Source organism: Lissotriton helveticus, chromosome 7 (genome assembly GCF_964261635.1).
Source record: "Lissotriton helveticus chromosome 7, aLisHel1.1, whole genome shotgun sequence".
Lineage (NCBI taxonomy): Eukaryota > Metazoa > Chordata > Amphibia > Caudata > Salamandridae > Lissotriton > Lissotriton helveticus.
Window position 1 is genome coordinate 1,358,341,039 of NC_136068.1, and position 14,937 is coordinate 1,358,355,975.

Genomic DNA, 14,937 nt, shown 5'->3' on the forward strand with positions numbered 1-14,937 from the left:
TTTTAAAACATAAATAAAAAATGCATTGTCATTTACAATGCCAAAAGCTTAAAGTTTCCCAAATGGGAGACCTATTGCTTTCCAAATGCTTGAAAGCATCGCTGAGTTGCCCCCTTCTGTCTCCTATGGCCCCTGAAGAGCTCCCCGTTTCTTAGGAGTTAAATAAACAAGACGACGGACACAACTGCGCAGGAGAGATCCTCCTGCAGTAAGAGAATCTCATTAATAAAAATATGTTATGTTATGTTATTTATTCTTGTAAAGAGCACTGTTACCCTGAGGTGTCCTGGCGCTGAAAACTGGGTTACCTGGGAGAGCGGTAGACTGTTATTGAGAGAAAAAACCAAGTTTTCAGACCCTTGCGAAAGGAGATTAAATTAGAAGCATTTCTTAATTGGAATGGGAGTTCGTTCCATGCTTTAGAGGCACAGTGAAAGAAACTTCTGCTTCCCTAATTTGTTTTCTTAAACATGGATGTTTGAACTAGTTTAGAACTAAAAGAACGCAAGGTTCTATTAGGAACATACCATGAGAGTCTATGCTTAAGAAACTCCGGGCCAATACCATTCACTGCTTTAAAGACCACACAATGGGTCTTAAACCGAGATCTCTGTGGGATGGGGAGCCAGTGTAGTTTCCGCAGCTCACCTCTAACCGAAGCAAACCTCACCGTATCCGACATTAATCTGACTGCCGCATTCTGGACCAATTGCAACTTGTACATGTGTTGTTTCTGTACATTAAGATAGAGACTGTTGCAATAGTCCAGACGGGACAAAATCAGGGCCGTAACGACCGTCCTTAGGTTGTTGGCTGTGAGGAAGAGCTTGATATTTTAAATTATTCTGAGGACCATGAAACAGGATAAATCACCTGGTTCACTTGGTCCCCCATAGTGAGTTTGTTATCCACTAAGACTCCCAGATTCTTGGCTTTCCTGGAGGGTATTGGACAGGATCCCAGCTCTACCGGCCACTAGTCCGGTGTCCAAACCTGGGGATTGTTGCTGAACTTTATCACCTCAGTTTTGCTGAATTGAGCTTTAGACAGTTGGCTGACATCCAGATGGAAATGGAGCTCATACATTTCTGAAACCTTTCCCCTGCCTCTCTTTCCGCTCCCTCCGTAAGCGACAACACAATCTGTGTGTCATCAGCATAGGAGGTGAGCTGGAACCCAAATGACCGGATGATATTAGCCAAGGGGGCCACATAGATATTAAAAAGGGTAGGGCTCAAAGATGAGCCCTGTGGTACCCCACAAGGAAGCGAAAAGGGATCAGAGACATTCCCATCGAGATCCACGGTCTGGGACCTATCTGCCAGAAAGGAGTGTAGCAGTTTCCTTGCTAAACCCTTAACTCCAATGTCTGAGAGCCGATACAGCAGGACCCCGTGGTGGACTGTATCAAAGGCCGGGGATAGGTCCAGGAGGATTAAGATGGCACTTCCTCCCCTATCCACGGCCTCTCTGATCTCCTCCGTTGATTTTATTAAAGCCAGCTCAGTACTGTGAAAGGCTCTGAACCCAAACTGCGAAGGGTCTAAGGAATTATTAGCCACAATGAAATTACTAAGTTGGATGTTCATTTCTTTCTCCAGTACTTTGGCGGGCAGCAGGAGTCTGGAAATCGGGCGATAATTGTTCGAGTCCTTGGGGTCCAGAGATTGCTTCTTCAGCAGAGGGAGCACAGAGGCTTTTTTCCAGTCCCTAGGAAAAATTCTGGTCTATAAAACTGAGTTTAATAGGTGTGTCAGAACTTCTCCATTGATTTCTGGAATTAACTTAACAATTCCCACGGGACAAGGATAACCGGGAGCACCAGATTTTATGGTGTGCAGCAGTTTTATCAGATCAGCATTCTTTATAGGGGTAAAATGATCCAGAGAGCCTTGGGTGGTAATTAGGTGGCCTGAGTCTGAGATTTGAATCTGACTGTTTCCCATTTATTTGACCTACCAAGGAGTTGAAGATAGTTTCCACTTTGGTTTTAAAATAATCCGCCATTTTATTGCAGAACTCTACATCAGCCTGTTTTTTAGGGGCAGTGGGTTTGGCTAGTTTACAGACTAAAGAAGACGTACCGTGTAACAACCGGATTAAAAGGGCCAGTCCTTATGGGAGGTTACAAATGAAGACAACGCAGTACTAAGGAGGAACTAACACGCCTAATAACGAATCAGAAGGCAGCATTTACGAAGGACATTGACACCAGCCAATGACAAATATGGGCAGAGAGTGGGCGGGGCTTCAAGTACATACTCCAAACCACCATGGCTCACAGAGCAGCACATGCTCTGCTCAGACTCGACCTAAAAACTGATAGTGGATACAGTGTGGCTCTTTATAGAACAAGAAGTATGCAGTATATCACACTCTTCTCAACTCTGCAATTTCATCACAGGGTGGAGTGTGGTTAATGATGCTTCCTGAATCCACCCCACCAAACCACAAGAGGAAAGGGTAGGGGAATTTTTCCTGACTGACGTTCAGGTTTCTAAGCCTCAGCTGAAGAGTGAAACACCCAAGGCATGTACCATGCCGCGCATGATGGGCTCTTATATGGCTGCAGTATTTTTCAAGAATGCGCATCGGGAGGAATGTGCCTGTGTGAGCCAATGTCATACTGTAAATGCAGCAGAGCTGAGCCCACACGGGTATTTCAACTGTTCAGTACTGCTTTCAATATGAATAGACTGTTTCATCCTTAACACCACCAGCGCAGCATTTTGGATGTGATTTTGTGATGAGGACGTGCAATAACCAATCCGTAGTCCTGAGAATAAGTAACTTGAGCAAATGTGCTTAGTTACAACCAAAACAAGCATTTGCAATGGAGTAGGTCCCACATTTTAGAAACTTTGACCTATTGGTATTGTAAATGACAATGCCTTTTATTTACGTGTTGTTTAAAAAATAAAAAATAAAAGGCATTGTCATTTACAATGGCAATAGCTCAAAATATCGCAACTGCGAGAACTATTGCACTGTAAATGCTTGTTTTGAAGGATGTAGTTGTACTAGCACAATTCTTTGGTGGTAACAGTTAGTATGAGCGCTCAGCACAGTTAAGGTACAAGTAAAGTTCTTGAATCAAAAGTAGATGTGGTGCTCAAAGAATGAGGGGGATGGTTACCACAACCCCAAAGATCAACCACAAGGGTACAAACTGTAAATTGTCCATCCGAGCACTCGTTCAATATCACAAAAGTCTTTTCTGGTTTTCACCAATCCATTTAATATCCAATGTCTTCAGTTGTATTCCAATCATACATCCAAAATATGAAACGATGCAGCCAACACGTGTTTCGTCTGGTCAGTAGGACCATTGACTTCCTCAGGGCTGCAACCCAAAATATCCACAATAAGTAACATTTCCTATATACATTATTTACAATTTGACCAAATTATATCCTACTCTCCAATAGGTTATCTAGAGAGAGAAAGGGATACATCCACAGACCGTAAAAAACTACATAGTGTGTGTTGAAAGAGAGGACATGTAAGCCAAAATCGTACTTTCATCAATAATGTCTTGTGTTAAGACATGAAGTAAAATTAAAATGAACAACTATCGTTCTAACACGAACAAAAGGATTTTTTACCAAGGGTTCCCGGTGATGCCACAGATGCTAGGTCCACGCCCAATGAGACTAAATGTATCAATGCAATAAGTAATCACTCTAACTCAACACAATAATGAAAATATCCGTACCCTATCATTAAGGACATCAATCCTCCCGCAACAAATTATCTATGTCCTGAAGACCCTCACCTCCAAACGTTAGTGTCCAGCACCGTATTCCAAACTGTATGTGAATATCTATTCACGTAGCGTCCTGCAATTGTTTTAAAAATATATGTGTATGTCAAATATCAAATGCCACAAATGTGTATTGCATACAGTATTAATTATATCTACATTGGTCACTATTAGACCACATTATGTTCTAATGATGCAGTTCTTACCTCCTAATTTTGTTTTGGTACAATCTCTTCGTATTCCAATCCTATCTTTAGCAACCACACGTGTACGTGTCTGTAAATAAGATGCATAATGATAAGATATCTAATCTTTATATCCTTGATAACGTAAGGATTACTCCTTTCTCCTGCTTACCGTTTAGTTTAGTTTTCTCGCGTGTAAAGTGGCGTTCTGCGCCAGCGCCATCTTGTAATGGTTATTTATACCACGTACAACTCACGTCCTATTTCGCTGTCCACACCTATAGTTTTGGTAATTCAATATTTCTGTTTGTCTATACTGAGAAAGACATCTCCAGTGGTTCATACAATTTAAAATTAATCACAGCAACCGGACCGTATTATTAGTTAAGTAATTCGTAAATCTGCTTCGCATACGTAATTCCAAAATCTAAAGTCTCATATCGTCTGAATATTTGACTCTGTATTATGGTAAACAATGAATATTAGTTATGCCGTATTATCATGATATTGTGTATACATTCAATTGAACGACCGATATTCGGCTGTATCAGTATGTCACAAACACGCGCCATCTTAGGTCAGGCAAGGTGTATCTCCTGCAATGCTAGTTCTTATTGTCAACAAAATTGTCTAGTGTTGTATAACAATAATTGTCTAGTAACAATAATTGTCTAGTGTTGTATAACACTAGACAATTTTGTTGACAATAAGAACTAGCATTGCAGGAGATACACCTTGCCTGACCTAAGATGGCGCGTGTTTGTGACATACTGATACAGCCGAATATCGGTCGTTCAATTGAATGTATACACAATATCATGATAATACGGCATAACTAATATTCATTGTTTACCATAATACAGAGTCAAATATTCAGACGATATGAGACTTTAGATTTTGGAATTACGTATGCGAAGCAGATTTACGAATTACTTAACTAATAATACGGTCCGGTTGCTGTGATTAATTTTAAATTGTATGTACCACTGGAGATGTCTTTCTCAGTATAGACAAACAGAAATATTGAATTACCAAAACTATAGGTGTGGACAGCGAAATAGGACGTGAGTTGTACGTGGTATAAATAACCATTACAAGATGGCGCTGGCGCAGAACGCCACTTTACACGCGAGAAAACTAAACTAAACGGTAAGCAGGAGAAAGGAGTAATCCTTACGTTATCAAGGATATAAAGATTAGATATCTTATCATTATGCATCTTATTTACAGACACGTACACGTGTGGTTGCTAAAGATAGGATTGGAATACGAAGAGATTGTACCAAAACAAAATTAGGAGGTAAGAACTGCATCATTAGAACATAATGTGGTCTAATAGTGACCAATGTAGATATAATTAATACTGTATGCAATACACATTTGTGGCATTTGATATTTGACATACACATATATTTTTAAAACAATTGCAGGACGCTACGTGAATAGATATTCACATACAGTTTGGAATACGGTGCTGGACACTAACGTTTGGAGGTGAGGGTCTTCAGGACATAGATAATTTGTTGCGGGAGGATTGATGTCCTTAATGATAGGGTACGGATATTTTCATTATTGTGTTGAGTTAGAGTGATTACTTATTGCATTGATACATTTAGTCTCATTGGGCGTGGACCTAGCATCTGTGGCATCACCGGGAACCCTTGGTAAAAAATCCTTTTGTTCGTGTTAGAACGATAGTTGTTCATTTTAATTTTACTTCATGTCTTAACACAAGACATTATTGATGAAAGTACGATTTTGGCTTACATGTCCTCTCTTTCAACACACACTATGTAGTTTTTTACGGTCTGTGGATGTATCCCTTTCTCTCTCTAGATAACCTATTGGAGAGTAGGATATAATTTGGTCAAATTGTAAATAATGTATATAGGAAATGTTACTTATTGTGGATATTTTGGGTTGCAGCCCTGAGGAAGTCAATGGTCCTACTGACCAGACGAAACACGTGTTGGCTGCATCGTTTCATATTTTGGATGTATGATTGGAATACAACTGAAGACATTGGATATTAAATGGATTGGTGAAAACCAGAAAAGACTTTTGTGATATTGAACGAGTGCTCGGATGGACAATTTATAGTTGTACTAGCAAGCTGGACAAAGAAGGCCTTTTGATGACATGCTTTCCATCAAGACCATATCGAAGGTAGTAGGGCTGTTGTTTAACACGAGATAGTGCTGCAATTAACTGTTTATCAGCTGCTTTGCCTTTAGATCTTTGTCGAGTCGAATGATGCTATGGGTTGAGCCTAGCTTGTCATGGAGTACATGCAGTCCTCTTTAAAGGTCATGGGCATTGCTTAATGCATTATGGTCATCAACCAGTGTTGGGATTGTCTACTAAGTACAAAACATGCTTATGCCCAAGAATAATTTCTCTGAAGAGCTTCAGGTTAACTTTGTCAATATCATACACTGCATCAAATATGAACACCCTGTATTAGTGTTAGGCACCAGAGACCTACATGGAGACATCTAAAACTATAGGAAAAACAGTAGGGCAAACGTTCACTAATCCACCATCATTATCTCTACTTAGGTTAAACTTTGGTTTTGGTACTAAGCAGACCTGTGCAATCCATCAAAATGCAGAGTTTGCAGGACTGGATCCCGAAGTGGAGATGAGAACGGTGTTTTTTGTTGTTGAGTGGAGGTCTCGCTGCTCACATAGCTGAATCTTGGCTCAAGCCTAGCAAATAAAAAACAGTAGGGTTAAATCTGATGGAGAAATGAAGTGGGCTGGGTCCTGCAAGAGAAAAAGCATTCTTTCACATCGGCTCCCATTGTGTACAAACATCAACAAGCATTGACAAAACCAATGGGACTGACTTGTATCTATTCTTTAATGCAATGGCCAGGTGCGGTTTTGTGATAGGTCAGGAAGGACAAGCATAAAAACACAAGTCAGGTGGGCCAAATCCCCATGAGTGACAACTTTAGTCGGTCCTGGCATTTTAGCCAATAGCAAGATGCATTCTGGAACTTGTACATTTGTAGAATCCCAACATGCAAAATGCTGTAGCATATAAAGGAAGAACAGCCTGGTCCTAGATGTTACGTTATCTTATGCCAATTTGTAGAGCGCTCTATTCACCCTTGAGGGTATCAAGCAGGTGTGGTTCCCTCTAAAGGGAGAAGTGTTGCCCGCCTGCTGCGAGCGAAGCAGGAAAAAACAAATAAATAAAATGCTATTGCCATGCCATTTTAATTGCCGCCGGCTTGCGCTGTATGGCGCTAGCATGAGGGCAGGGCTAATTCCTGCAATTGCAGAATGACACTGCTGCCCCTGCAGTGCGCATATCAGATTGGCCAGCTGTCTTGAGACAGCCAGCCCACATGCTCTCGGTCGACCCAGCACCGGGGCTGTGAAACAGCCAGGGGATTGCTGAAACAGACCCAGAGCCTCAAAATGAGTCCGGAGTTAGCCTGCTCCAACCAATCCTGGAGTTGGTCTTATGCTGACAACAACATGAGAGCAGCTCGAGGTTTGGTTGGATTTGTGCCCACTAGGCAGGAAAGAAGTCCTTTCCAGCTTATCGTCTCCACGACCTGGCCGGAGACACAACGGATGGGGCGCAGCCTTTATGTTGAGTTTTGGGGTATCGTGCCACACCATATTTTCATGGGGCCAGCCACCGCTGGTATCTAGGTGCGGAGGCTGGTGTGAAGATTTCTGGTCTCCGAGCATTATTCAAAAAGCCAGGTCTTCAGCTTCTTGTGAAACTCCGGTAGCGAGGAGAAGACTCTGATGAGTTGCAGGAGATTGTTCCATTATTTCGGTGGGAATTTGGAGCCAACAGCACTTAATGTCCGTACATTTAGGCTGTCAGTCCTCATCAGTCGTGATGTGCTTAGAAAGCAGACAAAAATACTGCAGGTTTACTTATGGGGTCCCCAGCAGCGCTTATGTAAATACAGTAGGAGCAATAAATGGAGCTACTGAGCTTCAGATGTTATATTTTATAACAGTGAGACACTTTATTACAATCACCTGCAGTGTCGGACTGGGAACAAAAACCAGCCCTGGCAATAGTCCCAGCTATATGTACATGTGTGACATGACTCCGCTGGACTTTGTGCAACTCACATTGAATCCCTGGCATTTGCTTTGCACATCCACATACTGGGGGTAAAACCGTGGCGGTGCGTCCATTGTGGGCGTTGGGGCGTTGCCCCACTAAGCCACATGGACAGCACCGTCACGCCTAAAATTTAATTCATGCCAGTAAAAGTCTTGCAGTCTGACCATTCTCGCTCACTGAAATGAAATGCTACCAGCCAGGAACACGCCCGGCCCGACGCAATCAGAAGGCGCTGAAAGGGGTGGGGCTACGGCAGCTTGAGTGACAGACTGTCACTGACAGCGTGGCTGCAGCAGCAGTAGTAGTGTGCATGTCCATTTTTGGGCTGGTAATTTTTAGGACGAGCCCGAACATGCGCACACTACTCCACTGCTACCTTTCCCTTTAGAGCGAGTGTCTGGCGAGGGACCAGAGGGGGCGTCATGCAGCAGCCCCCGGGTCTCAAAATGGGCGGGGAGTAACTCTGCTCTAGCCAATCCTGGCGCGGCTAATGCAGCGCCTGGATTGGCTGAGACTCCACCGCGCATTCGGCAATCAGAACAATACAGGACCCTCCATCTACGTCGGGCTGGTCTATGCGTAAAATAAGGCTGAAGTATAATGGAGATGAAAAGCAGTTTATTCCAGAGCCAGGCTTGGAGTCATTAGACGAGACTGGCGAGATTTAGCAGACTTACTTTGTCTCTAATATATTTCAACATTCGCAAGACATCCTCTAGTCTAAGTTGAAAGGGAATGCAAGATATTCACCCACATATTCAGTTCACTTCTCAATGCTAAGTATGTATCAGCCACTGGGCGTTGTTACAAGGAGCCTGATAGTCAATCGTCATCGATTTGGTAAGAATGTAGCCAGATGATTTTCAATGGCTACCCTACATGATGTCGACAAGACAGAATGCGTTTAGCCGTTGGTTTTCTATTTATGTATGCAAAGCTGAACAGTGGTACAATCAGGTAGCTAATACCATGAGCAGTTCGTGGCTAGGAGGGTGAAAGATAACAGGTTCCAAACAGCACTTATCGCTGATGTTCAGCCGTTTGTAGCTCCGGTTTGGGTCTGCTAAAGATTAGTAAAGAAGCCAGGACAGAAAGTTGGCTTTGTAAGGGTCAAGTTGCGATTTAGAATGTAATTTGTGCCAAAAAAATTAACGATTCATGGTCTCTGCTTGCAAAGCAAATGTTTGCCAATTACTGATGAACTTGGGAATGCAACAGATAAAAGGGCACCTTTGTTGCGCTAAGTCAATTTTATCGCTCATTAAGTGTGTCTTGAACCTGGCTATGAGCTTTCAGAAACAGTGTGTTGTGGACACTTTATTTTGTTACAGCAGCGAAGAATTAGCTATGGCATTCGTTTTAGCCACTATTCAAACTGTGTTAATTGGGGTTCCTCCAACCTGTGTGCAAGTGAGACAGAGAGTGAAATGCTGGTTCCGTGACAATGAATATGCTACTTACCAGTATGCATCTGTTCTTGGCATGTAGGGCTGCTAACATTCATATCTATAGCATCGATCGCCACCTAGTGTTGGGTCCGGATGATTGCACATTGTTGTCCTGGAAGAGTCTTCGAAGTATCACGAGATAGGTGGCTCCTCCCCTGGACTACAGTGCGCATGGGCATCGACTCCATCCCCAGATTGTTTTTAGCCATTGTGGCAGAGATGGAGTGAAATAGTGAAAGTCCACATTTGTAAAGTAAAGTAAAGTCCACATTTGTAAAGCGCACAATCACCCGTTAGGGTCTCTAGGCGCTGGGGGCCGTCGGGAAGATTAAGCGAGCTATTGCCCAGAGTCACATGGTGCTGGGCTGACCTGCCGCTGGAGCCGGGGATCGAACCGTGGTCCCCAGATTCCAGCGTCAGTCGCCCTGGCCGCGGCGCCACACCTCTCCCTGAAAGTGATGTCCATGCTAATGATTGAATGCAAGAAAGAACTGCAGCCGCTACGGGCGCCGGGGAGGAGGGCGGGCGATATGAATGTTAGCAGCCCTACATGCCAAGAACAGATGCATACTGGTAAGTAGCATATTCAGTTCGAGGCATGTGGGCTGCTAAATTCATATCTATCAGTACACAAATGAAGGTGTAGGGTCCTGCAACTGACCAGCCTGGACCTCAATAATTGAGAAACAGAACAGAATGGCTGATCAGGGTAATTGGAAACAAAATATATATAACCACACAACCAATGAGTGTCGTGTAGCCAAGGGTTTAGATATTCCCAACAACTTGAGTATTTTTGAAAAAACTTTATATTATTTCAATAAAAATGGCATCAAATAGACACTCCGTCACCACAGTTAGTGCAAAAACATGGAAGAATATATACAAATATATACAACAAATATATATACATCACATTGAAGGCAACGTATACTTGAAAAAATGATGGAAAACAATATATTACAATTGTTGTGATGACACCAACTATAATCTACAATGTGAGTTCAAAAGCACACGTTTGCAAATTAAACACTTGTAATATATTGTTTTCCATCATTTTTTCAAGTATACGTTGCCTTCAATGTGATGTATATATATTTGTATATATTCTTCCATGTTTTTGCACTAACTGTGGTGACGGAGTGTCTATTTGATGCCATTTTTATTGAAATAATATAAAGTTTTTTCAAAAATACTCAAGTTGTTGGGAATATCTAAACCCTTGGCTATATGACACTCATTGGTTGTGTGGTTATATATATTTTGTTTCCAATTACCCTGATCAGCCATTCTGTTCTGTTTTCCAAATTCATATCTATAGCATAGAATACATAGCAGTCCCTCCATTAACGGCGGCCGCCCGTGCCAGCTGCAGAAGTCTGAAAAAGTGTTTTAAGAACACAGCCTGCCCTACAGCTGCCTGCTGCTTGGAATGCACATCTACACAGTAATGTTTGGTAGACGTATGTGGTGTAGACCATGTGGCTGCTCTACAAATGTCTTCCAAAGGAATGTTCCCCAGGAACGCCATAGAGGCTCCCAACTTGCGTGTGGAGTGTGCCCTTGGGGGGACCGTTAAGGTGCGCTTAGCTTTCAGATAGCAAATCTGAATACACTTAACGATCCACCTGGCTATTCCTGCTTTGGAAATGGGGTTGCCTTTGTGCCGGGCTGAGAAGGCAACAAAGAGTTGCTGTGTCTTTCTAAATGGTTGTGTCCTGTTAATATAGTACATTAACGCCCTTTTGACGTCCAGCGTATGGAGCATTCTTTCTGCTACTGTTTCTGGGTTTGGAAAGAATGCGGGCAGTTCAATTGTTTGATTGACATGAAACTGTGACACCACCTTTGGAAGGAACTTGGGGTTAGTGCGGAGCACCACCCTGTTTGAGTGAATTTGTATAAATGGCTCTTGTATTGTGAGCGCCTGAAGCTCACTAACACGTCTGAGAGACGTGATGGCAATGAGAAAAGCCACTTTCCATGTTAAGAACTGAATCTCACATGAATGTAGAGGCTCAAAAGGTGGGCCCATCAACCTAGTGAGGACCACATTGAGATTCCACACTGGAGCTGGTGGGGTTCTGGGAGGAATGACTCGTTTCAGTCCTTCCAGGAAGGCTTTAATGGCAGGCGCCCTGAAAACAGAGAGATGCTGCCTGTTCTGAAGATAAGCCGCTATGGCGGATAAGTGTATCCGAATGGAAGCATATGCTAGATTGCATTTGTAAAGATGTAACAAGTAGCAGATGATGTTAGGAATGGATGCATCTAGCGGGTTGATATTGTGTTCTGTACAATAGACGACAAACCGCTTCCATTTTGCTGCATAGCAAACTCTGGTAGTGGGCTTTCGTGCCTCCCGGATGATGTCCATGCATTCCTGAGGCAAGTTGAGGTAGCCAAACTCCAAGACCTCAGGAGCCAGATCGCCAGATTGAGCTGTTGCGGATCTGGATGCTGAATGTCGCCATGGTTCTGCGTCAAGAGCCTTGGTGTGAGGTGCAGCCTTTGATGCGGCACCACGGAGAGTTCTAGAAACGTGGTGTACCATGGTTGGCGTGCCCACGTTGGAGCAACCAGGATGAGCCTCATCGAGTGTTGCTTTAGCTTTCTTGCCACCAGCGGAATGAGAGGTGCTGGGGGAAAAGTGTTCGCAAATCTGCCTGACCAGTTCATCCATATCGCATTGCCCTGCGACTGTGGATGAGGGAACCTGGCGGCAAAGCTTTGGCATTTTGCGTTTTCCTTCGTGGCAAACAGGTCTATCTCTGGATGACCCCACTGCTGGAAGTACGGGCGGAGTACCGATGGATGTAACTCCCACTCGTGCATCTGGTGGCAGAACCTGCTGAGCAGATCCGCCATCTGATTGTCCTTGCCCGGGAGGTGTTCCGCCATGAGGAAGATGTTCCTTTGAATGGCCCACTTCCACATGCTCTGAGCCAGATGAGACAACTGTGGACAGTGCGTACCTCCCTGCTTCTGGATGTAGTACATGGCTGTCATGTTGTCCGTCCGGATCAACACGACTTTGTTGCACAGATGTACCTTGAAGGACTTGAGTGCCATGAAGATTGCCATCAGTTCTAGGTAGTTGATGTGCATCTTCCTTTGCTGCGTTGTCCATAGTCCCTGCACCGTGTAGTGTAGCACATGAGCCCCCCATCCCTGGAGAGATGCGTCCGTCGTCAGGATGATCTGTGGCACAGGCTCTTGGAACGGTCGGCCCTTGCAAAGGTTGTGTGGATTCCACCAATGCAGAGAGTTGTATGCCCGACCGGTCACCAACACTAGGTCTCTCAACTGTCCATGAGCCTGAGTCCACTGACGTGCCAAGCATTCCTGGAGCAGACGCATATGCAACCTCGCGTGCGGGACTATGAAGATGCAGGAGGCCATCATGCCTATCAACTGCATGAACACTCTCGCTGGAAGGGAGTGTTGCGGTCTGAACCTGTGGATGAGCGACTGGATGTTGTCGATCCTTGCTGGGCTTGGCTAAGCTGTAGCAGCCAGAGTATTTATTGTCGCGCCCAAATACTGCCCCACATGGGCTGGCTGAAGGTGCGACTTTGGATAGTTTAACGAAAACCCCAGACTGTGAAGGAGGTGAATGGTGTGGGACATGTCCGCGGCGCACTGCTGTGCCGACTTGGCTTGAACGAGCCAGTCGTCTAGGTAAGGGTAGACATGTATGTTCTGTCTCCTGAGGTGCGCTGCTACTGTCGCCAGACACTTGGTGAACACTCTGGGGGCAGTGGTCACTCCGAAGGGCAGGACCTTGAACTGGTAATGCCTGTTTTGTATGGTGAACCTGAGGTATTTTCTGTGGGATGGATGGAGTGGTATGTGAAAATAAGCATCCTTGAGGTCCAAGGTTGCGAGGAAGTCTCCCTGATTTAGCAGTGGAAGAACCTGCTGCAGTGTCAACATGTGGAAGTGTTCTGAAAGAATGTAGTGGTTCAGAGGCCTGAGGTCCAGGATCGGTCTGAGTGAGCCGTCCTTTTTGGGGATTAAGAAGTACAGGGAGTATACACCTGTGCCTTCCTCCTCCAGTGGTACGAGCTCTATTGCGCCTTTTTGCAGCATCAAAAGAACCTCCTGCTGCAATAAGTGCAAGTGCTCTGCTGACATAGGACGTTGTCTGGGGGGTATGTTGGGTGGAGTGGACGTTAACTCCAAACAATAACCGTACTGGATAAGTTTCCTTACCCACCTGTCTGTGGTGATGGACTTCCAGACTGGCAGGAACTGTTGGAGTCTCCCCCCGACAGGTGTTGGATGGTCGGGGGGCAGTGACAGGAAGTCACTGTTTGTTGGCGGCAGAGGAACGGGAATTGTTGTTGCCTCTGCCCCTGCCCTTGGCGCTGTTTCCTCGGTAACCTCCTCTACCCTGTTTGGGGTACGAGGACTGAGCCCCACCTTTACTGAATTGCGTCTGCTGTGCCAAGTGTCCTCTGTTAACACCTCGATTGCTTGAGCGACGAAAAGTGTTCCCTCTGAATTGCTGAGACTGAAGGGCACCCATGGATTTAGCCGTCTCAGTATCTTTCTTTATTTTTTCAAGGGTGGTGTCAACCTCTGGGCCAAACAGTCTGTCTGGATTAACTGGCTGGTTGAGGATAGTAGTCTGTATCTCTGGCTTGAACCCTGAGATGCGGAGCCATGCTTGACGCCTCAACATCACACTAGTGTTAATCGCTCTCGCTGCCGTATCTGCAACGTCGAGCGCACATTTAATTGCAGCGTTGGAGATGAGCTTGCCCTCCTGTATAAGCATCTCAGCTCCCTCTTTAAACCGGTCTGGAAGGTGTTGTAATAGCTGCTCTAAGGTGTCATAGTGTGCCCTATCATATCAGGCCAACAGAGCTTGTGCGTTAGATATGCGCCAGATGTTGGCTGCCTGTGCTGCCACCCTTTTCCCAGATGCCTCCAGCACTTTCGACTCTTTGTCCGGGGGAGGAGCTTCACCCGTTGTTTGGGAGTTCGCCCTCTTGCGGGCATTGGAGACCACCAAAGAGTCCAAAGGCGACTGTCCCCTTATGTAAGTAGGGTCGCCAGGTGCCGGTCTGTATTTTTTCTCTATTCTGGGGTTTACAACCCTTGCCCTAGTGGGCTCCTTGAAAATGTCTGTGGCATGCTTGAGGACCCCCTTGAGCATTGGAAGTGTTTTCACAGTTTTTTCGGCAGTAGAGAAAGTGTCAAATAAAAAGTCAACTTCCACAGGGTCTGCATGCATTTCCACTTTATGGTTTGCAGCTGCCCTTTCAATCAAGGCATTAAATGCCGCAGAGTCTTCAGTTGGAGAAGTTTTTACCCCATAAACCTGTGGGTCATGGATTGCCTGCTGGTCCCCATGATCACCAGAGTCAATCCACGAGTCCTGTTGCTCATCAGGGTCTGTGTTTTGAGGAAAACTATACTCTTCATCTTGTG

The 14,937-nt window shown here is 44.6% G+C and overlaps 1 protein-coding gene across 4 annotated transcripts in view; it reads right to left on the reverse strand.

The window, feature by feature from the left end:
• PIK3R6 (phosphoinositide-3-kinase regulatory subunit 6) overlaps positions 1-14,937 on the reverse strand; it is a 745,472-nt gene that overhangs the window by 499,948 nt on the left and 230,587 nt on the right. For all 4 annotated transcript variants that reach the window (XM_078654671.1, XM_078654672.1, XM_078654670.1 and 1 more), the window contains one exon: positions 6,538-6,657. In XM_078654671.1, the coding sequence (XP_078510797.1) occupies positions 6,538-6,550 (13 nt within the window). In that variant the 5' untranslated portion in view covers positions 6,551-6,657. The remainder of the gene's footprint in view (positions 1-6,537; positions 6,658-14,937) is intronic.